A 26021-nucleotide genomic window follows, 5' to 3' on the forward strand; every position below is an offset into this window, starting at 1 on the left:
GGGTTTGTGCGCAACAGGCTTTGTCTACTTTAAAATGTGATGATATGATATACAGACATGCACCGCTTTCCAGAGTTCCCACAGATGTGTTTAAACGCTGTCCTTTTCTTTTTAAGGTTAAGGATCGGTTTCCAGATGCCATCTGAACATCTCAGCTTCAGGTCTAAAGATGCCTCCTGGTCAATTGCCATCAACAGCTGTGATGCTAATATGACTGCAGTAAATGTAGTAGGATTTGTTTAGGCCGAGTCACAGTAGTACAAGACTCTAGATGTCAATATGGGTTAATCAGATGAGCAGAGAACAGCCTCTTTATTGTTTGCAGTAACGTTAAAGCATGTCCACTCTCAGCCCGTCTGGGTGGGGCAGGACACGGCTCTCAATTACTGCTGCAGGAGTGTCTGAATGAAGCGGTGAACGTAAAAGTAGCATGCCTGAATGCAGTCGCTGTGACCAACCAGTGAAGTGGTCACGTATCACAAACAACACGGAAACACACAAATACTTAATTCTTGCTCTGACGTCCAAACTGAAACTAGATGTTCAAACGTCTCGCATCAGCTGGATGCAGATGAATCGGCAACACGCTGCATTAGAAGTGATCAATGCTTTCAACATGTTTTAAACCTTGAACAGTTTCTTAGGTCTTGTATAACGCACCAAAACGATGCTCGTTGCTAATCTGTCTCCAGAGTCAAAAGCAGCTTCATCATGGAGTCTGTAGCCTTGCAGCTAGACGGCTCATCCTCGCCCAGAAACAAGAGTCTGTGGTAGTTAGCCAGAGGGACCTCACACAAGATCCTGAAACATGAACACAGACAAGTCAGTAAATCCTAATCAGGGACACAGCTCAGAGTTTTCTTAAATAGCAGCCTACCAGTTATTTATATCATCTGAATTGGGATCAGGGTCCACCTGCACCCAGTGACCAATGGACCAGATCCCCTTCAGATCATCATGACCGCAGCTATCATCAGCCTCTCTGTGTGGCCTGAAATCCTCATAGCACAGGAAGTAGCTTGAAACCCAGGAATGACACATGAAAGGTGAGAAGTTTTAATGACTTAAAGTGAGCATGAAACAGAACATGGAGATGCTTCAACATCCAGACTCACTAATCAGTTTCTGCCTCTTTCTCTTCATCGTTGTGGAGTTTCTCCACGTTCCAGCGCATGCGTTTGTACAGCCCCGTGTTGACCTGGGAGAGGTACGGCGTGGGTACACAGTAACGGAAAACGGTCAGCCTCAGGTGGCCGAGCTGACTCTGGCCGATGCAGAACTGAGACACGCTGGGAACAAAAACACAAAAGAAGTTGATGTTCAGAGTGAAAAGTTTATAGCAACAGTCACAGTGTTGGGGTTGTGCAGAGAAGAAGAAAATGATGGGAGTATTAAAAAAAGAATCACAAAATGCTGATTATAAACGGTAGATTCTGCACGCAGGTGCAAAGAAAATGTGACGTAATCTGTAGGACAGGGAAGAAATGTGACCACATGAGGTTTAAAATTATTACAGGTTTATGTGTGACGGGTAAACAGTACTAGATATAAAATGTGGACATGAGCAGAAACAACAGGAGGATGATAATTTGGAGAATCATAAGTTAGTCATATTGTAAACTTGTAATGACGTAACAGTTTCAAAAGTTTAAATAAATACATCAGTGGCATGAATGTCATGGTAATTTTTGGCTTTTTTTATAATATAATTGAACTGTTCTTTTTCCAGGGTGGAATAATCTCACAGTATACATCTTCAGTGACAATTGGGTGCACAAGTTTGAATTTATTTTGGATTGACTCTAATCCACACAGAGTCAAAGTATACATACATTCCCGCTAATATGCTCATGGAATAATTCTGGCTGGATATTGGCTCCAGCAGTTTCCAGTTCATTGCAGGGTTGAGCTTTGCTGGCTCCTGGATGGTTCCTGAGCATCCTAACCGATCCCATCTGAGGGTGACCGTTTGGGTCTGCAGTTAGAAATAGCTCCAAAAGAAGACCTTCCTGACTTATGTAAATCTACAATTCTCTTCCTTAGATCTTCAGAGTTCCTTGGACTTTCTCATTGTTCTAAATCCAATGAGTGCTTTCCAACAAATCCTTTTTATGCAGCAAAGAGAAACTACCAGTTTTAGTCAATCGTGATCACTAACACAAGGTTAATGTGTGTTAGTCAGTCTTGGCCTTGTCAAGTTAGAATTCATTATAGAATCTCCATCTCCACTTATTACAGGGCTTGAGTGAGTTAATGTATATTTTTTGACTTTAGAGAAAATCCAAAATAAATTCAAACTTGTGCACCCAATTCTTGAAAAAGAACAATTCAAAATTTTAAAAGCATGACATTCATGCCCATAATGAGTGGATGTAAACTTCCACCCACAACTGTAGCTCGATAAGCCTAAATCCTGCTTCATAGTACAAACACACCGTAAACAAAAGCAAGTATTAGTTTGCATAAGCGTGCACCTTTGGGGCTCCTTCTCATCCAAACTGAGAAGATTGTAGCTGGAACACCTCAGCAGCATCTGCTCCAACTTGTCACACAGCTGCTGAGAGAAGTCCAACAGCTGCACACACACACACACACACACACACACACACACACACACACACAGTTTAGAGTAAATGTTAAACCACGAAATTTTCAAGTTGTAGACACACGCGGCAGCGATACACCTCCCGCTCGGGCAGTTTGTTCCAACAGCTGATGCACAAACTGTTCTGAAGCGACTGACCACAACAACATAGGATCCATTTCTTATATGAAGTGCAATAAGCTTTCTGTCAAATACATAATTTAACTACTCAACAGATGAACCTGTTGCTTCCAATCAAAGTCAACTACAGTGGTGTGAAAAGTGTTTGCCGCCTACTTGATTTCCTTTATTTGAGATTGTCAAATTTAATTAACACGCAAACAAAAAATGTTTTTTCTAAATGAAGGTGTTTATCATTAAGAGTGGAAGGGGATAAAAAAAAACCCTACAACTTCAGCAATGTTTATGGTGTTTGAAATTCCTTTTAGCTTGCTGTCTGAGCATGGTAACTTTCCAAACTTTTCGTATGCATGAGGAAAAAAATGCTATAAAACTGTGAAAATTTACCTTTGTGCAACTCTCAGCTGGCAGAGGGTTGCTTTGGGACACGATGCTTCTGGTTAGGTGTTCCAGGTGGTTAAAGAAAGGCTGACAGGTGTACAGGAAATTTTGCACAGCAGTAACTACGGTGTCCCTGCTTACACACTTCTGCCTGCCAGGACACAAAAAACCTTCATGATACAGAGAAATGACCAAAATGAGTGCAACAAAGCAGGAACCTACCCCTGGATGAGGCAGTCAAGTACGCAATCTGTTTTGCTCAAGAAGAACTGGAGCTGCAGCCAGATGCTTTGCTCAACCTGGCTCAAGTCTGGGCAGCTGCAGCACCCATATTTCCCACAGGATGGCGCCACAGCAACGTCAGCTAAAAACGATAGTTGCTTCTCCTCCTCTGAAACACCTAACCATGTGCATAAACACAGAGAACAGCATGATGATGATCGCTTCACAGTGCTTTTTCATTAAGGTTTAACATTTTCTGAGAAAGAAATACAAGAATTAGAAACTTTGGAGACAGATCTTTTTAGAGTAATGCTGACTGCAAACAAGAAAGTCATTACCAAAAACATCTCCATATTGTACATGATGGAGAGGCTGATTTTCTCCTATAGGTTTAAACCACATCAGTTTACAGGGTTTGGGATCAGACTGGAACGATTTCATTTTGATTGGTTTGTTGCTTCAAATGTTTATGAACTTATGAAAGAAAAGAAAGAAAAAGGATAAAAGTAACAGTAAATTAAAAAGGTTGTTAGATGTTTATTTACATTTTTAAATTGGTTTTCTTTTCTTTTCTTGAATTAGTATTATGTTTTTGTTTTTTCCAATTCATTATTCATTTTCCTCCATTTTCTACTTTTTATTTTTTGGGAGGAAAAACCATGCACGCCTGTGATCAAAACCATTTTTCACTTGATATTTATTACTAAACATTTAAAAGAATTTTACTAAATCATAAAATGAATGGTGCACATGTGCTATACCCACATAAATTAAAAAATAATAGAAAACAGCTGCACTCGAATTTATGTCAGATATATTAAAATTGGTTTCAACAGCACAAATAATAAAAGCCTGCACTTTGGACTTGTTTTTTTACTGCACTAAAAACTTCTTAAAGTACATTTAAAAAGAACAAATAAAATAAAATGAATATACAGAAAATGCAAAACTATTCCCTTAAAAATAAATACAGCCCAGCATGTGAGCTGCTGATGAGTGAATTACTGGTATTCACATCCAACCTGTGCGAGTTAGATAGAGCAGGACATCATCAGCAGGCCAATGATGAAGTGTTGTAATCTATATGCAAATATGCACAGATGATGGTAAGACACCTCTTTATACGGCCTCCTGTGTTCTAGTCTCTACATCACTTTTGTGGTGCGATTACACTAAAACAAATGTGTAACCGTGATGTTCCTACAAATTCATGTATCGATCAGCTGACTCTAACTTTATCTCCAAACTACTCAACCTGAGCTAATGCACTCATTTCTAATCTCTCCTGCTCACTCCGAATGAAAATCAGCTCTGCCTCCTGTCATTTTGCTAATGCTGGTGTCTCCAAACCATACATCATAGCAGGTCTCACTACCATAATGCAATTTTATCACTCTTTCTGCTTCCCCGAACAGTCATCTCGACCAACTCCACCCTCCAACCACTGTCTGCTTCACCTTTCTTGTGCACTATCCATTAAATTGGATGGTTGAACCCAGGTATTTCAATTCATCTACCTTTACTTACTGTCCTCCTTGTATCTTCACTGTTACACCTCTGTCTCTCATTCACACACATGTATTCTGTCTCGCTTCTATTGACTTTCATTCCTCTTCTCTCCAGAGCATACCTCCACCTGCTCCCTATTCTCATTAATCCATCTGTTATTCTTACCACACACCTGTCTTCATACATGTCCTGCTGGCCAGCCTTGTAATTCTCTATCAAGGCACCGACAGCAAATTCTTAGTAGTGCTCTTTGTCATCATTAAACCATACTGGCGATCAGTGACCGTCACCTCTCTCCTTAAACTAGCTTAAACGATTCTTTCCCACAGCTTCATAGTATGTCTCATCAGCTTTATCCCTCTGTTGTTACTACAGCTCTTACACCTTTGTTCTTGAAAATAAGTACCACTTCTTCCCCATTTCTTCCTCTAACTCTCCAAAACTGTGTTAAGCAGTGTGGTTAAAAAGTCTGCTGCCCTCTCTTTTAAACATCTTCATACCTCCACAGGTATGTGATCCGGACCAGCCACCTTTCCACTCTTCATCCTCCTCCTAACAGCCAATTTTCTTTTGCCCTGACATGTACTACAGTGTCTTCTACCATCTGACCTGCATATGTGCCGATTTGCAGACGGTCCTTGCCGTTTGAATCCTGTAGATCCAGATCCAGGTGTTGCCCTGATGCTGAGACTTCAGTGACCGACATGCTTCCCGCTGCAGGCAAGTGGACGTTAACTGAACAGCTGCTGAAAATCAAACTACATTAGAGAAGCATTTCTGGCTTTGCCACAGGCATCACGAGTGAACTCTTTACTAACGTCCTGCTAATTCACGATAACACAGCGATCTAGCTAGCTATGGGACGCAAACACGAAAAGAAGGTGAAATTTGGTACCAAAATACTGTTTTTATTAGAATTAACGAAAAGGATTATTAAATGTTAAGCTGGCATCGCCCCAGCTCACTAGCACGTTTACTGGGAGCCGGCTTTACCATTAACAACTTCGCTAGCTTAGCTGTTAGCCGTTACCCTTCTTTTGCGCGTCAGCCTCTTGTCCAAGGTCAAAGGTCCCTGCCTAGCCTAGCAACAAAAAAGTAAATAATAAAATAAATCACGTAAAATTAAAAGCTTCACGATTTTACACTGCCTGCAATTGTGCGCTATATAAATGCAATCTATTATTATTATTTTTATTTTTATTATTATTATTATTATTATTATTATTATTATTATTTTCTTTATTTTTTTAAATTTAATTTAATTTTTTTGTTTTTAAGTTTTTTTAATGGAAGTTTTTGTTTCACACTGAAAAGCAACAGAACAAAAACACATAAATGGGTCTTTGAGTCAAAATTTCCACCTAATAAATTGAAATTTCACGATATCTTGAAATTTCAGCTAATTCCGAATTAACTTAAAATTTCGAGATACTTAATCCATAACTGAAAATTTTGACTCAAGTCCCTGAGACTTGGTTTAACTCTCGTGGCTTTTATTTTATTTTTTATTTTATTTTATTTTCCCTGTGGCAGAAAGAAACAGATTTTTTTCTTTTTCTCCTGGAGCACAAAGATGCTAAAACAGATGCGCTGGCGCAAATGATAGCTGATTATTACTGATTTTATGCCACATATTTGAATCGTACTGTTATTGTGCAATTGGGGGAAATCTTAAATCTTGCCCCTGGCAGCCATTAAAGAAAAACTAACACTGAAACTAATACAAATCAAACTGAAAATGAACAGTTTCTAATGGTTTTTGTTTTCAGTCCCTCCTTCATACAGAGAGAGAATAACCATCATGCCGTGCTCTGTTAGCAGATATCACTGAGATAAGAAAAGTTTTTCATAACTTAAATAACTCCACCCCTCAGCACAACTGGACTAAAACATCTGTGTGGAAATTTTAACAGTTTATTACAGACATCTGTTTGCCTTATCATGAGTCATTGCTGCCTTTTCACTGCTCGAGTCACGCTCTTTGATGACCGTAGGTGACTCAGCTGTATTAAGTTTATCGTTGTGAGCGTACACATTTAACATATATTTAGGATATGGTATGTGAGTCCTCTGTCCCTCCTCTTGTCTTCTGCCCCCGCTGACAGATTTTCATGATGCAAATGAGATATGCAAATGTGCATCAGTTTATCTTTGTTAAATCTAATACAGACACCCACTCACACCACCCTAACATCAACTGACCCTGTCATGAGCTTCTCTCTCCCACACGCAGGGTTTGTATTACATTATTATTAACATTTCTGTTCAATGAGATCAGTTTGAGCAGCTGTGGAGTATGTGTATGCAACAGTGAAGTATCAGCCTGGTAAACAGGTGGGCCTCCATAGCTGTAAATCTTTTTTTTTATGGCAGGGTTTTTCTTTATTGATGTAAACGTGAAAGTGGGATGGCTAATGGTGTGTTATAATCTGTATTATGTGTTGTTCCAATGGCAAATTACTTGTATTCAGACACTTGAGACCTGTAGTTTTGGTCATAAAGGGCTGGAAGTGGTCAGCAGCAATACTGGAGTAGGCTGGGGTGTTTAAATGATCCTCTTTCGATACAAAGGGGCCCAAAGTGTGCCAAGAAAATATCCACCACAAAATTACACCACCACTACCAGGCTGAGCTGTTGATAAGGGGCAGGATGGATCCACGGTTTCATGATGTTTTACGCTAACCATTTGGGTGTTGGAGCAGAAAATGAGACTCGTCAGACCAGCAAATTTCACATCAGAAAATTTGGGGTGAGTCTGTGCAACTTTTAGCCTCAGTTTCCTGTCTTTAGCCGACAGGAGTGTTAGTTTCCATTTAATATTATTTATAAAACAATATATAATAATCAGGTACTTTCAGGCTGAAGTTGTACTGCGGTTGTTATTCTTCATTTTTCGGTGAGACAGGCTGTTGTACATACTGATGTAGATCTATTCTGTTTATGTATATGTGTGTATTTGCTGAATAGAATCACCATGAAGCAGGTAGAGGCTCTGCGTACTTTACAAATTCAACAGTTGGTTTATTACAAGTTAACAAGCAACGCTGCACCACGTCACATGACCTATCCTGCGCGCCCCCGCTGCCCCGCTCTGGGCCAATGAGCAGCCCGGTCGATTTGGAAGGGCGTCGGGAGCGCGCGGCCGGGGTCTCGCGTACAAGTGTTGCGTGCTGCCGCTTTGCCGTCAGTTAACCGCTGCCTGGATGTCTTACGGCGGGTGAGGCTGCCCATCCCGAGCGGCAAAACAAAGAAGGAGCTCTTTTGTGGCGTTTTTTGACTTGAGCCCGGAGCGGGATGTGTAACGCCCAGGTTAGCTTCCCGCTGTCCCGGGTTTGCGGCTGTGTGAGCGGCTTGTGAAGGACTGACAGGCGGGTTTTTTTTCTTCTTGTAAGGCATGTGATAAGAGAGAGGAGGCTGTCAGGCGTGTTCACGGATGTAACCGGGAGCTGGGGAGAGGGAAGACGGGGGATCTCCTCTGGTTTCATGTCGGCTGTGGATGTGACCGTTCAGCAGGGACGTGCTGCTGGATTTTTAGCTGTTGAATGGCAGATACTCACAGAACAGGATGGTGATGAATGACTGCGGAGCTCAGTAGTTTGCAGTTATCTGAATGTTAAAACGCGCACACACGGTGGAGCCGTTTTGATTGTTCGTGGAGTGGAGTGGGGGCTAACGCTGGTTAAACAACACAGGGTGGATCAGTTCAGGCGCGGCCACAGGCGGACCTACAATGCGGATTACCTCCTGACTGTTTGCCTTTGTGTCATTACACATTTGCTTGAAGTTGAGATAAGACTCGCAGGCCTATACGAGTATCTTTTCTTATTTTATTGCCTTAAGAAAGGAGACATCGCGTTCATCCGTGGGGCGAATCCCCACATGTGCACAAGTGGTCCGTGAATCTGCACGGACTGAAGGCAGCAACAGGGACAGCCATGGCGAACGACTCCATTCAAGTAAGTTTTATCAAGTTGGATGTCCTGAAGCCTGCAAACGTGGTCTGAATAAAGCCAAAACTGGCTCACAGATACTCATCCTTTGAAATCCAGACATTTCAGTTGACACAAGTTGTATGAAGCCAAAATAGCTCTTTTAACTTTTAAGTTAAGCAGTATTGTTTTTATAGAAAGTTTCCCCCCACAAATGTAACGAGAATAGTGGATTTAACTGACCTATGTTTTGTTAAAATTTGGCACAAATTTCCATAGGATCTTAGAGCCTAAGATGGCTTTTCCAAAGCTCAGAAACATGAGCTCATTCTGACATTCGAGTCTCCCAATCAATTGTTTGGTAAAAAATTAGTAGTTGGTGATTGCTATTGTCTTAACTGATTATTGGTGGTGGCTTGGTGCTGGAGGCCATTAGTGGCCCCCGTACCACACTGTAAGAACCAACAACCTGTCAGTATAAGTGGAAATGGATAGTTTGCTTCTTGTTAATAATATATGATGGGTCCACTGTCTGGTCCTGCGAAGAGCTTGTGCAGAGATCTCCTGCACCTTGCTGTGTTTGGCTGTTTGCGGTGACCTGGTGAAGCTTGTTTGGTCTAAAGCTTTGTTGCTTTCATAGTGTTGTGTGTGTATAGAGGAAAGGCAGGTGCATGCAGGCACAATACTGGTGTTTGCTGTAAAACAACACTCACAATTTCCAGCTGCCTTCAGGCATCACTTGAACGTGAATGCTTTAGCAAAACAGGAAGGAGTGCTTAGTTTGCATTTACGGGGAATAGGTGTGTGCTGAGTTAAAGAGAAACATGATTTCCTGAAGTGGCGTTTTGGTAATGAGTTAATTGATCGTTGCTTTGAGTCATCTAGGCTGAAACTGAAGAAGATGAAGAGGGATGAAGGGGGCAGATAAGCTTTATGAGATTCATACACACTGGATTTGAGAAGCTGTTGACATTTAGGTCTGTGTGTCAGCTGATGTACAAGCCTGGAGCTGCATGCAGCTGAGAAATGGGTGTGCCTGTGTCGTCATGCAGATGATGTCGGTGTACAGGTTGTCTGCTACCTTTAATTCCTTTTTGTAATTTAGGAACGTTAATGTCATTTAAACCAATTATTCATGGCTGAAAAATTGGCATTGGTTTACTCTGTAATTAGAAGTTTGGAACATATGCAAGTGAAAATACAGAAGATGAAGAAGATAATAGAGGTGATAGCTACAGAACAGAGTTGATAAGTTTTAAGCGGGCTGCTTGCAATAATAATGAAATACGAAATTTATAACCAGTGTGCAAGTCTACGAGTTCCTGTTGCCATAAAGTGTTGACTAAACTCAAATGTTGTTTGCCCACATTCTGTCATTTCACCCATGCTGCCACTTCCCTCCAGTACATTATAACCAAATAAGGTGTGTTGTTCATTAATAATCTGCAAACACATTCATGGATGCAGGCACACATGAGAACTCGTACTCTCACTGGATTTTGAGGGTTACCTGGTGACAAAGCTTGTAGTTTTCCTCCGGTAGCTAGGTTGTTGCTCATGGGGCCTGTACTATGAGGCAAGTTCAATAAACCCAAGACAGCTTTTTCTCTTAACTAGCTTCACTTACACTAACATGGATCATCAGGCTAAGCAATCACACAAAGGTGGTTATCCACATTTACATTTACAGGAGGTAAATGGGAAATGGACTGGTTCTCCTATAGCTCTTTTCTGCTTTATTACTCAAAGCACTTCATACAACATATCTTATTCACCCATTCTTACAAGGACTTTTTATATTCTTAAGTGCTTTGCTTTCTGTCTAACATTCACGCTCTGATGGATGAATGGAAGAGGAACTTGAGCTTAGGATCTTGCCAGAGATTGAACCACCAACCATCCAATTAATAGATGCCCAGAACCACCTCCTTGCCTCCTTCCTGTTGACATACTAAAGTATTTCCAAGTGAGCTGAGAGACATACTCTCTCCATTGTGTCCTTACTGAGTCTGCCCACAGTAGGAGAGGCCTGAGACATCTAAGAAACATTCATGTAGCTATTCTGATTAAATCCCCAAAGACTACTTTCCAATTCAGAAACCCCTATAAAGAGGAATAAAACAAGAGACTGTTAGTCTGCCAAATACAGAGTTCCTGTGGTCCCATCATACAGCCAGGCCAAAGGAGGTGTTCACTATAAGGACGCAGGGATTTGATGCTATGTGGCTTGGATAGCGGCTGGGTGCCGCAGTCCTAGAGGTCTGGTCGGGTAAAGATACCATTCAGTCGGAGCGGCTTGTGTTTGTGAGATGGGAAAATTAAAAAAGCAGCATGATAAATTGATGGAAAGGGGTATGGATACTAAATTGATTTAATTAAACAGTAAGTAAAGTTGCTAAAGTGTGTAAGTTGCTACACTTATCTTTATCACAGCTCTATGGTCAAGAGTTAGCAAGATTTGTCTTGCAATTGCAATGTCATATCCCATTAAATTAACTAATTAATGTGTTGCTTCAGTGTTTTATTACAGCATGTAAAACTGTTTCTGCAATGTCCTTTCAAAAAGAAAAGCTAAAAAAATTCTATAAGATCAGTAAGTACAAGAGAATTGCTTCTTTGTATTACGATCATGTCTCTTTTAAGGCTTCTAACAATAGCACTGCTTTAAAACTACTCAAAGCCAGAAGGGTAAAAGTTGATCTGAAGGATAAAGCATTTTCGGAGGAAAAAAGTGATTTGGATGCAAAACATTTAGGAACTTTCAAACTTTTGCGTTGGTATATCCATTCTAATTAATCTAGAGACTAGTCTAGGAATGACTGTTAGCTACACTGACAGCGACTTTATTAGATTTCCCCCTTTAATTTGTGTCAGGAAGCTATGAACACCAGCATGTGTCTTTAGGAAAATGAGCCCCAGTGAATGTTTAATTATGCTGCTTGACTACACTGTGTTATGTGACTGCTTTTAAAAGCTTTCTGCCTCTTTAACCAATTCTAGCCTCGTTGTCCTTGACGTTAAAGTGCCATTACACGCACTCTGTGTCAGACGTCCTCACCGGGTAAACAACTATCTGCCCTGTCTGTTTGGCATAGTACAGAAAAAATCTATGCCAAACAGATAGGTCTAATTTTGGTTCCCCTGCTCCGCTGACCAATGTGCGAGATGTCCCATTGATTGGAATTTGTAAATTTGAATCAACCACCTAATGAGACCGCCCACAACTTAAAGCCAGATGTTTTTTCTGCCTCCCACAAAAGTTGTGGTTATGTTTTTCTTTCTAAGAATATCACAAGACTCCAATAATCAGGAGGCAAACAGCAGCACTAAGAGCAGTTTGATATTTATCTGGTCTGCTGTGTACATGTTTCTTTTTTATCATGGTCTCAGGAGATTTGGAGTCTATGGAGAAGGATGGTCAGTAAAAGAAGGAAAACAGAAGGAGATCTAGACATGGACTTGGGTCTTTGATCTTTTCCAGTAAAGTTGAAAAGGGAGAGGCTACTTTAAGTGGCAACCGCTTCAGCAGAATTGGAAACCCCCTTTTGTCCACAGGACCTGATGGTGATGTACTGGTGGAACTTCCTCATGTTTTCATGGAGCGCGTGCATCAACTAGAAGCGGTCTGAGGGGCATTCATCTCTAAAATTACCTTATATGTGCTGATGCAGGGTTTCAGCACTAATTGTATGACACAAAGAAATACTTCAGTTTTTTTCCTGGTTCCAGTGTATTAAGGGAAGCTGTTCGTATGATTAAATCTATGTAGTAGTCAGTAGACATAAGAACTGTATCAAGTCATGGCAAAGGTCTTATTTTCTTCTTTTGATTTCATTGATGTTCATTTTTGCCCTTAACTCTTATTATTTCTTCACTTGTTTTTTCAAACTGACACATTTAACATTTAAGCCTTATTTCTAATGGCTACTGAGGTACATTACCTTAAAGTTTGTAGCTTTTGTCCTAGGTAGTAAAACACTTTTGTGTAGTCAGGACATGGCAGGTCTCCAGGCTTCCTACTTGTTGCATAAAGCAGTCTGTTTCTTTTTCTTCCTTTTTTTTTTTTTTTATGGGGTGTTTTTTGTGACTAAAGACGTCGTGATGCAAGTTTTCATCTACAACATAATCAAACAGGTTTATCAAGTTTGCTATAACTTTAATAAGTGGCTTATTAAAGTTAGGTAAAGTTAGCTGTTTGTAAAGTTAGCTGTACTACCTTTAGTAAGTTAGAATCCACCTAATGTTTTTTCCATTCTGTGTTATTGCAGCATCAGTCTTGGCACCTAGTTGTCTCCTGTCAGTTTTAAGAAATACATTAACAAAGCAAACTGTTAGTAAAGCTGGTTTATTTTAAAATCCTGACCACATCAGGATTATTGGAAATCTCCACGCTCTCTACTGTGTGACCCTTTTATAGTTGAATTAGAAATATCGCTCTCTAATAGGAATGTTATGGTTTCGACTGTGATGGGCAATCTTCCCAAATGAAGTAGCCTCAGGAAGAAGTGAGGCTTCATTTCTCTGTCACTCCACGCTGTATTTTTCCATTTTCAATCTTCATCTTTAACCAACACAGACTGAAGTAACTTAACTTGAGTTATCTTATCACCTCTCTAAGGATTTATTTGTTAAGATACGCAGAACTCCTCCACAAGTCCTGCAAACACATCTTGATGTGTAAAGTTCCTGGAGTTCCCCTCTAAGTTCCCATTTTTGTACATTAGAGGCAGGCAGTGAAGCTCTACAACCTTCCCCTGGTGTGCCGCTTGTTTGCCCCCACAGGAAAACCATATGAAACAGCCCCAATAGAAGCCTGAATCCAACTGCGTCACACTTCCCTGTGAAGGTTAGAAGGCGGACAATAGTGGAGTCGAGGGGAGATGTGTCACTTCTTGTATGTGGACGGATCTGTTGCGTGGCACAATTTTGAAAATCCTGTATTTGTTCACTAGTGACAAACTTTTTTTTTAAGCACACATTCAGGCCCAATATTTAAAGACACACACGGAGTCAGACACTCCAGGGAATGCATAGGAGTGCTTCCCATAAGCCTCACAATGACGTAAGGAGACAGTTATGCACACAAAATAGACTTTTCTCAGCACAGCCCCGTGGCCATGTAGGCAGACAGAATCCACAGTAACGCATCAAGGAACTGTTGAGAAACCGGAGACTCTGAGAGAAAGCTAATATCCACATTCATTTTCATAGCAGGCCTCTCAGTTTAATAAAACAATGTGGACTAATGGGGTCATGTACTCCCTATCATGTGATGTATTCACTCGCATGAATGTTTCTGTTTTTAGGCTTGTAACACATGATCAGAACCTCCTACCAGCTCTACTGCATGTGTGCCTAATCTCATCTGACCTTCGTGGAATTTTATAGCATCTATAAAACCATTAACATTGTCTAGTCGTTTCTACTGAGAAGTCAAAGGTCAATTGAGTGTCAACAGAAGCGTTAGCAATTCAAACCAGTTTGACAATGATTAAAATTAGGTTTTAAAAGCTCACCAACGCTATTCCTCTACCACACATAATCCATGTTTCAATCATAGGCAGTATAAAACATGGATGTAGCCACCATTGGTTTTGGAGAGCCAGACTAATAAAAAATGTCATCAGAACTGAGGCAGTGACTTCTTAGTGTCATGTAACTTGCCATAATGTTTCTCAAGCAAATCCATTGAAACGCTCTAGAAGGCAGTGACTTTACTTAATGGAGCTGAGGTCTAACAGAAATGGATTGGCTCCAGCTGTTTGTGTTGGAACATCTGTCAAAAATGTGGTGACGCCCCTAACTCCAGTATCCAGGTGGATAATTTCAGGAACAGTAGAGATGTTATTAAGGGTAGAAGCTACACATAGAGTTAAAAAAAAACAAACAGTTGTTTTGTACCAGGTTCTAAGCCTGCTTTTTGATCCTGTAGAGTTGGGCGTTTTAACATTAGACCGTTCATACCTGTCAATGCAGCATAACTAAGGGAGGATTTAGGATCACCTGATTCAGCCCTAACCATGTGCTTTATCAGAAAGGAAAGTTTTAAGGTTAATCTGAAAAGTAGAGATAATGTCTGTGTCCCGAATCCAAGCTGGGAGCTGGTTCCACAGAAGAGGGGCCTGAAATCTGAAGGCTCTGTCTCCCATTCTACTTTTAAATATTCTAGGAACCACAAGTAAGCTCACAATGTCACACCAATAGAGAGTAAAATGCTCTCTCGGGTCTCTAAGATAAGATGGGGTGTGATTGTTGTCATTTATGTTGTTCATATTACAGTTGCTCTGTTACTACTCTCCCTATTATAGCGCGAGTCACGGCCTGCCAAGGATCTTCTCAGTTTTGTCATGTATTAAATAATTTTGTCCCTCTCACTTCTCAAATCTGTTGCTCTGTTGACATGAGTGTAAAGGAACCACATAAGAGACAATAAACATCTCATTAGCAGGCAAATCAGTCTTTTAACAGCGTCTAAAAATGGGGCGTTTTCTTACAGTAAATTACATGTTTGGTACTGATGGGAAAACAAAATAAGAGCTTTAATAGCACTGGCTCATTGCTTGGATCATTGGTGCCCTGATAGGAGCATTTCAGATGGGGGCAAAGTTTTGCAAGGGCGCAACAGTGGAGGGAAGAGGAGGGGCCACGGGGCGATGTGCTGATGATGAGGCTCTACGGCCGCAGCGGTACAATAGGTTGTATTGTCTGACAGTAGCAGCCCAGATCACATTCAGTTCACTATGAGTTCATTTTCCTCATCCTTGTTGGAGCGTGTTAGTGACCACACCCTCACTAACCAACCAGCCCAGCTGCCCACCCTCAGGCAAGGTATAAGTCCGATACATATGAAGTGTGGTTAATAGTTTTTTGGGTGGAGGTGTTTGTTTTTCTTAAACTGAGAGCCTGCCTATGTGCTTGGTAGATGTGATGAGCCGGAGCAGCTGTTGTAAACTGGCGTTCCTGTCTGTGGATTTTTTTTCCTCCCTGTTTCTTTATCTTCGTTTCACATCTTGCCTTCCCTCTGCAAACATCCCATAATTCCCATGACCTCATAGCGATGTACCCCTGCATTCCAGCTTCGCATGGACCCCTCCTTCTCCCCAGACGCTCGCACACAGGCCAGCGAGGCTGAGCTCACACACTGTTGTGACATCACCTATCACCCCTGGCCAGTTAACCTCCGCCAGCTTTCTGGGTGAGAACTGGGAGGGCTGGAGTGATCAGGAGTGAGTGGCTCAGGGCGGGTCACTCAGTTAAAACATAAATGAAACAGACATTTCACTGCCTGTGGCTGTTTTTCATCGCATGAGGCCAGGCCACAGATGCCGAAGTTCTGCCCTCACATCTGCATCCGTTAAAGTTGGATACCACCTCTTTTTTTTTTTTTTTTTTTAATGTCGAGTCTTTGAAGTTTCATTATACGATGGCAGTAGTTCCTCACTTTCGTGCTCATTTGGGTCCCGGCCTGGCTTGTCAACACCAGCAACCTTGCACTCGACATACCTCGACCCCTGACCCCTTCCTCATTATGGCAGTGCCCAGGGCCCCTCGGGACACATACATCGATCCCGGCCTCATCGGTCAGTCCTGCCGTGCAGTTTAAACAGCCACTCAGTTACGTTAACTGTCTCTGAACCTATTTAGAAAAAATTCAGTCTTTGCTGAAACAATCAGGGAATTGGGATGGACAACTGAAGGCATGGCTGCTGTGATTTAACTTAAGGATTTGTGCTTTAAAGTGTAGGTGACAATCCTTCTGAAAGAACTCGAATAGCAAATAAACCAAATAATTTAGTCTGCCTTAAACTGTGGTGCATTTAAAACCCAACGCTGAGCTTGCGTCTAAAGGTCAGAGACCTTTGTTTTTAGTCAAAATAAATCAACAGAGAGCATTATGCCGTAATCTCTGGTGTTGCCGGAGGGAGAGTGTTTCAGGGAAATGCGCTCTTCCCCTAATAGGACAAGATATTTGGAGATTTAAGCTGATGCAGTTTTAGAGTTTTGATTGGTTCTGAGGAGAAATAATCAGGAAATGGAGTGTTTTATGGGTTGTATTGTAAGCATTAGGCACAAATGTTGATGAACAAGTGCAGGCCTGCACAAACCCTGATTGTCTCTCACGCTGCCATCCTTAAGTGAGCGATGCTCTCATCCTCCTGTACACAATATGAAATTTAATCCCGGTGATTTTCCTCACGGCGGGGGGGCAGCTGGTAAACAGTCCATGAACAAAGCAATACACCATCAGTTAATGGAATAAGCTGGGCATGCTCCGCTGTGTGCTGTATGAGTGAGCCTCATGGGGCAGCCGGGGGATTTGCTTCCTATTAAACAAAAAGATGGCTTGTTGAGTTATTATTTTATCTGACCTTTTTAAACAGAGTTTCTGGCACAAATGTGGGTTTATTGAGCAAGTAGTCACAAAATTGCTCTTATATCCTGATCATTTTTTCCTGTTTAAGCCAGCCTCACTGCCAGGTTGAAATCTGGTCGACTGGGCACATTTGTAAAGTGGTGCTGAGAGTTCAGTACACCGCGGGTCAAGAAAATACTAGAAAATGGACAAAAAAGCAAGCAAAGTAAGAAAATACCGTCACAGATTTTGCATAGAAGGATGTACAGCTTTTAGAGACGTTGCCGAAAAGAGAAGAAAACACCACCAAATACAGAAATGCTATATAGCACTAAAGTGGAAATACTGTTACCAGAAACAATTTTGTATTGTCTGTGTGTACTTGATTGCTTTGTGTCCTCCAACACTGCAGATCTGCCGTGATTTGACATAAACGTGTGGTTTAGGACAAAAGAAAGGGTGTGGGGGGACGGTCTGTGGGGATGTGGTGACGCTGTAGAAATAGATGACAGGCTGATGCTGGAGTTTCCAGACGTCAGACTGTGGGTTCAAGAATTTTCTTTTAATTTTGTGGGTTGTATGGTCTCTACTTTTTTGGTGTGTGTGTGAGTGTGTAATGAATGGTCATTAAAATGACCAAAAGTAACAGCAAGATGGTGAACGTGAACGTGTTGTGAGGAAATGGTGGAAATGAGCAGCAGAAATGTCACACTGTGAGACTGATGGTGGCAGATTGCTGTGTCATCTATTGTGCCTGCAGGAGAACCTGAAACCTTCATATGGCAGATAAGAAGATTTACTTGTTTCAGCATAATGCAACGTATGATCAGTGTCGCAATCTGTAGAACACTTAAGTGAGACGTCTTCGGACCGAATTGACAGCCAGACATCTAATTTAGCGGCCAGCATTGGCAGAATGATGCTGTTTTTTTCCCCCTTACTGTACAGTGCTAATGATCGTGATGAAATTACAGTATGTAAGGCAAAAAAATGAGTTTATACAATACTAATGAGCTTGAAAGTCAATATTTGGTGTTACCACCTTTATTCTTAAGCACAGCCTGAACTCTCTTGGGCAAGCTTCCTTGTAATTTCTCTAAGTAGACTTTAGGAATAGTTCTCCAGGTTTCTTGAAGGACATCCAAAGCTCTTCTTTTATTCTGTTTTCTGTCAAGATGACCTCACATTACTTCAGTAATATTGAAGTTCGGGCTCTGGGGAGGCCAATCCATGACTGATAGTTAGGGATGGGAATTGAAAACCGGTTCTTGTTGAGAATTCCCCTATCGATTCCAGGTGCACCGAATGACGTCACCACGTTGCGTAGCGTCATTTACCTGGCAGGAAACATGGCACCTAAGCAGCACAAACGCTCAAAAGTTTGGTTATACTTTACGAGAACGGATGACAACAGGGCAACTTGCAATACTTGCAAAGTAGATATTTCACCAAAGGGAGGAAACACTACGAATATGCAAAAGCATTTGCTCACAAAACAATAACCTTAAATGAATGTTGTGTTTTTAATTCCGCTCTGGACTCGTGAATCTCAACCCAGCAGCAGCGGTAACGTTTGCACGTCCTCTCCCGTTAATGCGGCAGGTAAATAATCAACTAACAGTGCATATTATGTTAGCGCGATCTGCCTTATTACAAAACCTGCCATTACTGTGCATTTAGGTGACCATGATGAGAGAGACAGACAGAGTCTGGCTGGCTCAGATGCTGGCAGTTGTCGCTGCAGTCTACCGGTAGCGTCTCCTTTTAGACCAGGATAGACAAATGTCACCGAGCAGTGACTAAGTTTGTGGTAAACGGCTTGCCACAGTAGATGCCCCCGATTTTCGGTAAGTGAATGTGTTTAACTGTAGGCAGGGACATTACTGGATATTCTTGTGTAATTGCTACAGAATAATTTATGTTATACTTTGTTATTGCTACAGAAGAATATTTATTTTATTGTTTTACATTTACAATGTTTTTTTCTGGGGACCCTGTGACACCCCATTGAAGAGCCATAGGCTGTGGATCTCTTAAGATCTCACTGTTGGGTTTGTAAGGCCATGTTACTCCTAAATTTCTGTCTTGTTCAAAGAGAAGATATAAAACAAAGTTCTAAGCTAATCGACCTGTGTTCTCCTTTTTTAAAAAACAAGAATCGATAGGAGAATCGATAAAGAATCGAATTGTTAAACAGAATCGAAAATGGAATCGGAATTGTGAAAATCTTATCAATACCCATCCCTACTGATAGTATTTACTGGATTGGCAGTGTGTTTGGGATCATTGTCATGCTGAAAAATGAAGCTGTTACCAATCAGATGCTTTACAAATGTTATTTCAAAATCTGATGGTAGATTTCTGTGTTTATAATTCCATCAACTTTGATAAGATCTCCAGCACCACTGGCTGAAATGCAGTCTTAAACCTTGACAGAGCCTCCACTGTGTTCTACAGATGGCTCTCATTAAGACTGAAGTTCTTGTGTAATTTGGCATCCCTCAGTTTTCTTTCTCTCTTCCTCAAGAAAGGCATTTTGACAGCCACCCTTTCACTATAGAGGTGGAAGGATGGTCAGCTGAAGGATCAGATCTCTGGTCCTGTGTCAGGTCGTTGCTGTTGCTGTTTCTCAAGGACATGACTTTCAGATACTGTTAATCTATAAACATTTATTTGGACCTAGTTTACAGTTTTTTGTGCTTCTGTGGTTTTAGTTAACAGCGCTTTGGAAATCACCTTGCTGATACAAAAATACTGTTTTATGCCTGTCATTTTATTAATTTTGGGGAACTATGTGTTTTTGCGACTGGATGCTAGTAAGTGCTTAAAAATACTGCTTAAACATGTGTTTTTGCAAAGCTGTCTGTTATGTATACACATAACACTGGTTAATCCCTTGAATTGGGTGCCTTTTTATTCTTGAATGATTCATAGGTCAGCATTAGGTGGAACAAGAAACCAAAACACATTCCTCTGAGGAATAAAAGGGCTGGACTGGAAATCTGTGAAAAAGCAGCCGATGTCCAAAGAAAAGATTTTCAGAAAACCTGGAGAATTGTTGCTCAAGACCAGTTAAAAATTCCAAGAATGTCTGGCTCCTTGGAAGAAAAATATAAAGAAATAAAGGGTGACTCAAGACTTTTGCACAATACTGTGTATTCAGCTCAACATTAATTTTAGAAACATAACTAAACCCATTTAGGGGCCAGTGTAAATCCAGTATTCACTCTTTTAGCTCTGCTTTTGTTCTCTGACTCCTGAGGAATACAGTATCTGTCTGTATGTGTTCACCAGCCAGTGGTTAACTGACAGGTAATCTTTGAGGCTGAGAAGCTAGTGTACAGAGAGCTTTTGGAGTGTTCTCACTGAAAAGCCCCCTTAGGACAAAAACATCCCTACGAGAGCCGTGAAAGCAAACAAAGATGGTAAATTTGTGGCCCAGTCAGCTGAACAGTGAGCTTAAACTCAAATCTGTTAAGCACCGCGAAGCACGCTCATCGCTACAAGTGACTCGTTTTATGTTTTTGCTTTCTGTTTGACTCTTAATGACATTATAAGGAAAACTGATTTTTTTTTTTTAAGGTAATCTTTCTGACAGTTGTGTTTATACTACACCAAATATCTGTATAAAAATGTATACAGATGTCTGTCAAACAATTCCCTTCATTGGCTGAATAATCTGATGCTAATCTTGGAGTCAGTTGCTACTGAGAGAGCTGGTTATGATGCTTTAACTCTCTTAAACGGGACCAACTAGACAATTTTGCTCATCAAACTTCCTTAAAACTTATTTATTTAAGCTACGTAGGTCCCCTCCTCTGTGAACATCGTTGAAGGATTTTCAGACATAGTACCTCGTCCTGTGAGTGTAGTATTTGCAGTGCTGTGTTAATGGTGCTCTCCACATTTCTAAGGAAACATGTTCCGACCTCTGCACCGCCGCATGAACAAACGTTCATCACAAATGGTACTGGATCAGCAACATTTGCGAAAGTAAAGCAAGCGCCACATTCGTCTTGTGTTATCATTTACTCCTCCTGCTGGCTCATCCCTTCTCCTTCTCCTTGCTGTGTACCAGCTGCTCCTCCTCCAGCCTTCTTCCCCCATGTTTACCCGTGTGGCTTGTTGGCTCTAAAGAGCTGTCCTCCGCTTGGGATAATTAGAAGGAAAGCTTTTACTTTCAAGACATCTTGTTGCTCTTAATCAGCTTAAAGCCAAGTAGACTAAACATATGTAGACATGGGTAATTTACTAAAATAATTCTTGCTACGTTATAACACCATCCTGTTGGTGTCATACACACTCTCTGTCTGTGAACATATCACCAGACTGTTGTCGGTTCGCTGCATTATCTCAGTGTGCAAACTTGTTTGCTGTCACATCTAGAGTTAATAGATAACCCACTGTATTAAAACGTACTTAAAGTATGTTTTTTCTTTGCCTTAATGTGACCGTTGGCAGACAGTTACGAGACGGTCTTGATCAAAGTTTGTGGCACATGTCGTGGGTGTGCCTGTGTGCTTTTATAGTGCGTCATACACAGTGTGTGAGACTTACAAGATATAAATAGGCTGCGGGAGTTATTAAAGTCTCCCCACAAACAATCCCTCTCATTACAAAGGGCTGGAGATCAAGTTGCACTGATAACATTTGGCCTACTGGGAGTTTCACCAGCTCGGGGCCTCAGTTCAATGGATGGTTGGATAACTGGGTGGAGCTGCAGTTAAATCACTTTGAATTAAATCAAATCAAGATGCAAAAGGTATTTGCATCAGTGCCCTTATTATGAGAGAGGATATGATGAGTGTGCCTTGCTAAAGAGAGAAATTAAAAGGGAAAAGGGAGGTGGTTGGTGTGCAGGACTTTCAGTCTGAACATGTATATATCTACTGTATCACAGGTCCTTCAATACAGCAATACATGCATAGCGTTTTATAATCATACTTAAAGGCTTTGAGGACAATGAAGTGAAATACGCTGCTGAAAGATTCACCGACTTGTTTAGGCAAGGCAAGTTTACTTAAGTAGCACCTTTCAAACACTACAATCCCTTAATGTACTTTACAGGATCAACTCCAAACTAAAAAATAATAGATAGAAATAATATTAACAATCATGATACAGCTACCTGATTAATTCAAAGCAGCAGGGAATAATCCTTATTTTAGCCTCTTTTTAAAAAAATGGCTAAGGTTGGAGATGATCTGACCTCAGTGGGTACTTGGTTCCAGTTATGTGCAGATAAATGACCCTGTTTAGCTTCATTAAACAAGTCCTACGTAGGACCCAAGCCATTTAATTACTAATATAAACAGTGAGGAATACTTTGAATTCCGTATTTTACTGGAGGCCAGTACAGGGAGCTGATATCCTCTGTCTTCCTGTTTTTGTTAAAATTTGAGTAGCAGCATTCTAAACTAAACTAAACAGTAAAAAAAAAAAAAAAGAGCAATGCATAAAATAAAGGCATGAATAAGCTTCTCTAGCTCTTGCTTGGCCACAGCTGTGTTTCTAAGATGGCAAAAAGCAGGATCATCCAGGATTATGGCAAACTTTTCGTGATATCCAACAAACTGTGAACACTGCCTAAGCGAAAACCTGTAGTGATCGCGTATGTGTCAGGAGTATCAGAGCAGTTGAGATGCATTTTTTCTAAACACCAGGTCTCTGTGGCTTTTAAACCCCAAATACACTGCGCCAAAAATTGGTCCACCCCAAGGATCGGGTCCCCCGACACAAACAGAGTAACATAGCGTACGCTGTTAAGTGCCAGGAGGATTGCCAGGATTTATACATCGGGGAAACCAAGCCCATTGTTCCCTCACTGGGCTGGTTTCAGTCATTATGCAAATGTACTGTTTATAAGATTGGGGAAACCTGCAGTCAGCTGAGACTGAAGAAGTCACTTGGATGAGTGACGAAACGTTTTTTCTCCCACAAAACACTACGTCCAGATGAACAGAATCAACTTTTGGAAACAAACAGTGATGTTATTTAAAAAAACAAAAAAAAAAAGTCTTATCTTAAATCCACCGTCTCAAGCAAGCTGTAAGCTTTCCCCACTTTTCTGTTTATTATATCTTTAGAAAATCTGTATTTTGGTGAGTATTTAAACTTCTATTTATAAAGAATCAATCAGGAAAACTTTCATCAGTTAATAAGGATAATATAGCAGTTTCTGCACTGATGCTTCCTTCTAAATGAACTTATATCAAAGTAAGTGGTTCAAGATCTCTGCACACCTGAATGAACGACAGGTGTGTAGGAAGAAGAAAATCAGTTTAAAAAAAGTAAATTCTAACCACTGTTTTGTACCCATGTAAAAATGTTGGATGCAGAGAATTTGAGGATTAGGCATACGTTACTCAGTGTTGCATTTAATGAGGGACCGAGCACTCTCCTCCCAAGTCTGTTTACACGCCACCACTTTTTCTGGACGCTTTAATGAGAGTGGCCTCTTAGAGGACAATTAACTAAGCGTAGTCTCTAGAATTATATTTGGCTATGTAATTAGAGATGGGACTGAGATGCTTTTAGCCTTCACACTTGATTAAACAGTGGTTACACAATCATTATCCCCCCCAAATACTTTATATAACCTGATACAAACCCACCAAAACATGAACCTTAACCTTTCTCTGCTTTAGATTCAGTTAGACAAAGTCTTCCACTTTTATGAGGTATAGTAACTCACCCACCTTCCACAGAACTGATCTGCTACCTCGATAATATCAACGTATTTCAAAAGTTGGCTCTTTTTATTTTATTTAGATGCAGAAGTTGTCTGAAATTTGTAAGGCTGAGCAAAGCTGGCTGCTTTCAACAATATTAAAAATGAGAATTTTTACAGATTAAACTGAAATGATGTAAGGGGATAATCTTCATATGAACCCCTAAAATGCTCTTGCACAACCACAACCTGCGTGACAGATGTTTGATTCAATTGCCTGCTAAAGTTGACAGATTTTTAAAAACTAAATAAACAGAAGAGTTCATTTGTTCAGTCGCAGCGTATTTCTCCTGCCATCTGCAGGTATTCAGTTACCTGAGACTAGAGATGTTTTTAGATTCACATTTGTCACATTTTCAGTTATTCTTAATATATGTAGCTGAAAATTAGGGACATTAGTTTGATTAGTATGTATTTTCTCAAAGCAACTATCTTCATGAGTTATGTCTCTCCAACTGTGACCACACAACCGCTGTTGGTGAGCTGAACTTGTCTCTGCAGGCTGTTTAAACATAAACCCAGAGACCTGCTGCACTGGTCTCTGCTCCTGCTGCCACACCTGAGCCCAACTGTCATAACCGTAAATGTTGTGACACACACACATGCGCGCGCACACACACTCACAATGAATCCCCAGGGTGCTCTTGGGGCATGTTAACATGCATTTTGACTCTGTTTTTCTCTTTTCACCAGCCACGCACCCTCAGTCTCCCTCGGGTGCTTTAAAACACAAATGTGACGTACTTTCTACCCACATTGCTCACACAGTCAGCTCACGTGGCTTTTTCACACACGCGCGCACACTGTGGCAATCACACATATTGTAACGTGCAGGTGTGGCTTGCTCGTGGTCAACTCTTAGTCATGCTGTGCTTAAAGAACAAACCTGACATGTTTTCTAAAGAACTAAAAGTCACTGCAACAGAAAAATGAATATTTACTCTCGAGGTAGTTTGTCTGTGACTGCCGTTGGTTAGCTTTTATTGGAACAGTTCACTGGACCACAACACAGGCACTGCGACAAATTGTTTAATGATATTGATCGTATAAACTGGTGAAAAACAACAGATTGAATAGAAGACAAAGGAGGTCAGCATGTTTGTTTTTTTTTAAGAAAATGTTCTATACTCACTTCAGAGCTGCATAATAACTGTGCTAATAACTGAAGATTAAGGTGCTATCATCATGAACTAATGTGGTAAAGAGAGAGCTTATTTGGCCCATATTAGCTTCTCTTTATTGGCTCCCTGTTCAATCCAGCCTTCTAATTTAAAATCCTTCTTCTCACATACAAAGTCTTGGATAATTAGGCAAAATCTTAAAGACCTCATTGTACCATATCATCCCATTAGAGCACGTTGCTCTAATGAGGTGGTTCCTCTTCTGTGGAACCAGCTCCCAGTTTCGATTCAGGAGACAGACATCTGCTTTTAAGATTAGGCTTAAAACTTTCCTTTTTGATGCTTTTAGTTAGGGCTGGACCAGGTGACCCTGAATCCTCCCTTAGTTATGCTGCAATCAGTCTGGGCTCCTGGGGACTTCCCATGATGAGTGTTTCTTCTTCGCTCACTTTTTTTCACTCCCTATGTGTTTATACACGACTCTACATTTAATCATTATTTATTATTAATCTGTGGTTCTGTTCCACAGCATGTCTTTGTCCTGTTGTCCTCTCAACACCCCCAACTGGCCACAGCAGATGGCTGCCCCTCCCTGAGCATGGTTCCCCCGAAGGTTTCTTCCGGTTAAAAGGGAGTTTTTCCTTCCCACTGTCGCCAGATGCTTGTTCATAGGGGGGTCATCTGATTGTTGGAGTTTTCACTATATTATTTTGGGTTTTTACCTGACAATATAAAGCGTCTTGAGGCGACTGTTTTTGTGATTTGGTGCTATATAAAATGTATACTAAATTGAATCGAACTTGAAATTTGCAGACTCTTTGTAACTGAACAACACTCTGGTATTCATTATTGTGACTGCAAACTTTATGTCCTTGGGGGCATTTCATTTCAGTGGTTTGGAAATACCTGTTCTGAAATTCTTAAATCTTGTCAAAGACAAATACCAACCACATTAACATAAATTAAACTCAAACTAAGACTGAAACTAATTAAAAACTAAAGTGAAACTAAAACTGTAACTCATTCTGGGAAACTGGAAACAAAACAAAA

General features: G+C 40.8%; 2 protein-coding genes across 2 annotated transcripts in view; one reads left to right on the plus strand and one right to left on the minus strand.

Annotated features, from left to right (window-relative positions):
• Positions 1-149: 149 nt before the first annotated feature.
• On the minus strand, positions 150-5543 carry lg6h19orf67 (linkage group 6 C19orf67 homolog). The gene is made up of 7 exons (XM_063477265.1): positions 5447-5543; positions 3329-3506; positions 3113-3257; positions 2475-2809; positions 1116-1289; positions 878-1045; positions 150-801 (listed from the first exon to the last, which is right to left on the minus strand). The coding sequence occupies exons 1-7, from the start codon at positions 5541-5543 to the stop codon at positions 678-680; spliced, it is 1221 nt and encodes a 406-aa protein (XP_063333335.1). The 3' UTR covers positions 150-677.
• Positions 5544-8008: 2465 nt separating this feature from the next.
• Positions 8009-26021, plus strand: part of pkn1a (protein kinase N1a) — a 66103-nt gene continuing 48090 nt past the window's right edge. The window contains exon 1 of the mRNA XM_063476525.1: positions 8009-8794. Coding sequence (XP_063332595.1) covers positions 8774-8794 — 21 coding nt within the window. The 5' untranslated portion in view covers positions 8009-8773. The remainder of the gene's footprint in view (positions 8795-26021) is intronic.

This window comes from Pelmatolapia mariae, linkage group LG6 (assembly GCF_036321145.2).
Source record: "Pelmatolapia mariae isolate MD_Pm_ZW linkage group LG6, Pm_UMD_F_2, whole genome shotgun sequence".
NCBI classification, from domain to species: domain Eukaryota; kingdom Metazoa; phylum Chordata; class Actinopteri; order Cichliformes; family Cichlidae; genus Pelmatolapia; species Pelmatolapia mariae.

Coding starts and splice junctions, on each gene's coding strand:
- lg6h19orf67 (XM_063477265.1), bottom strand. CDS start 5,543: ATGTCGGTCACTGAAGTCTCAGCATCAGGGCAACACCTGGATCTGGAT. Junction 1,046..1,115: donor AAAGAGGCAGAAACTGATTA/GTGAGTCTGGAT, acceptor AAACTTCTCACC/TTTCATGTGTCATTCCTGGG. Junction 802..877: donor TCAGATGATATAAATAACTG/GTAGGCTGCTAT, acceptor TTCATGTTTCAG/GATCTTGTGTGAGGTCCCTC.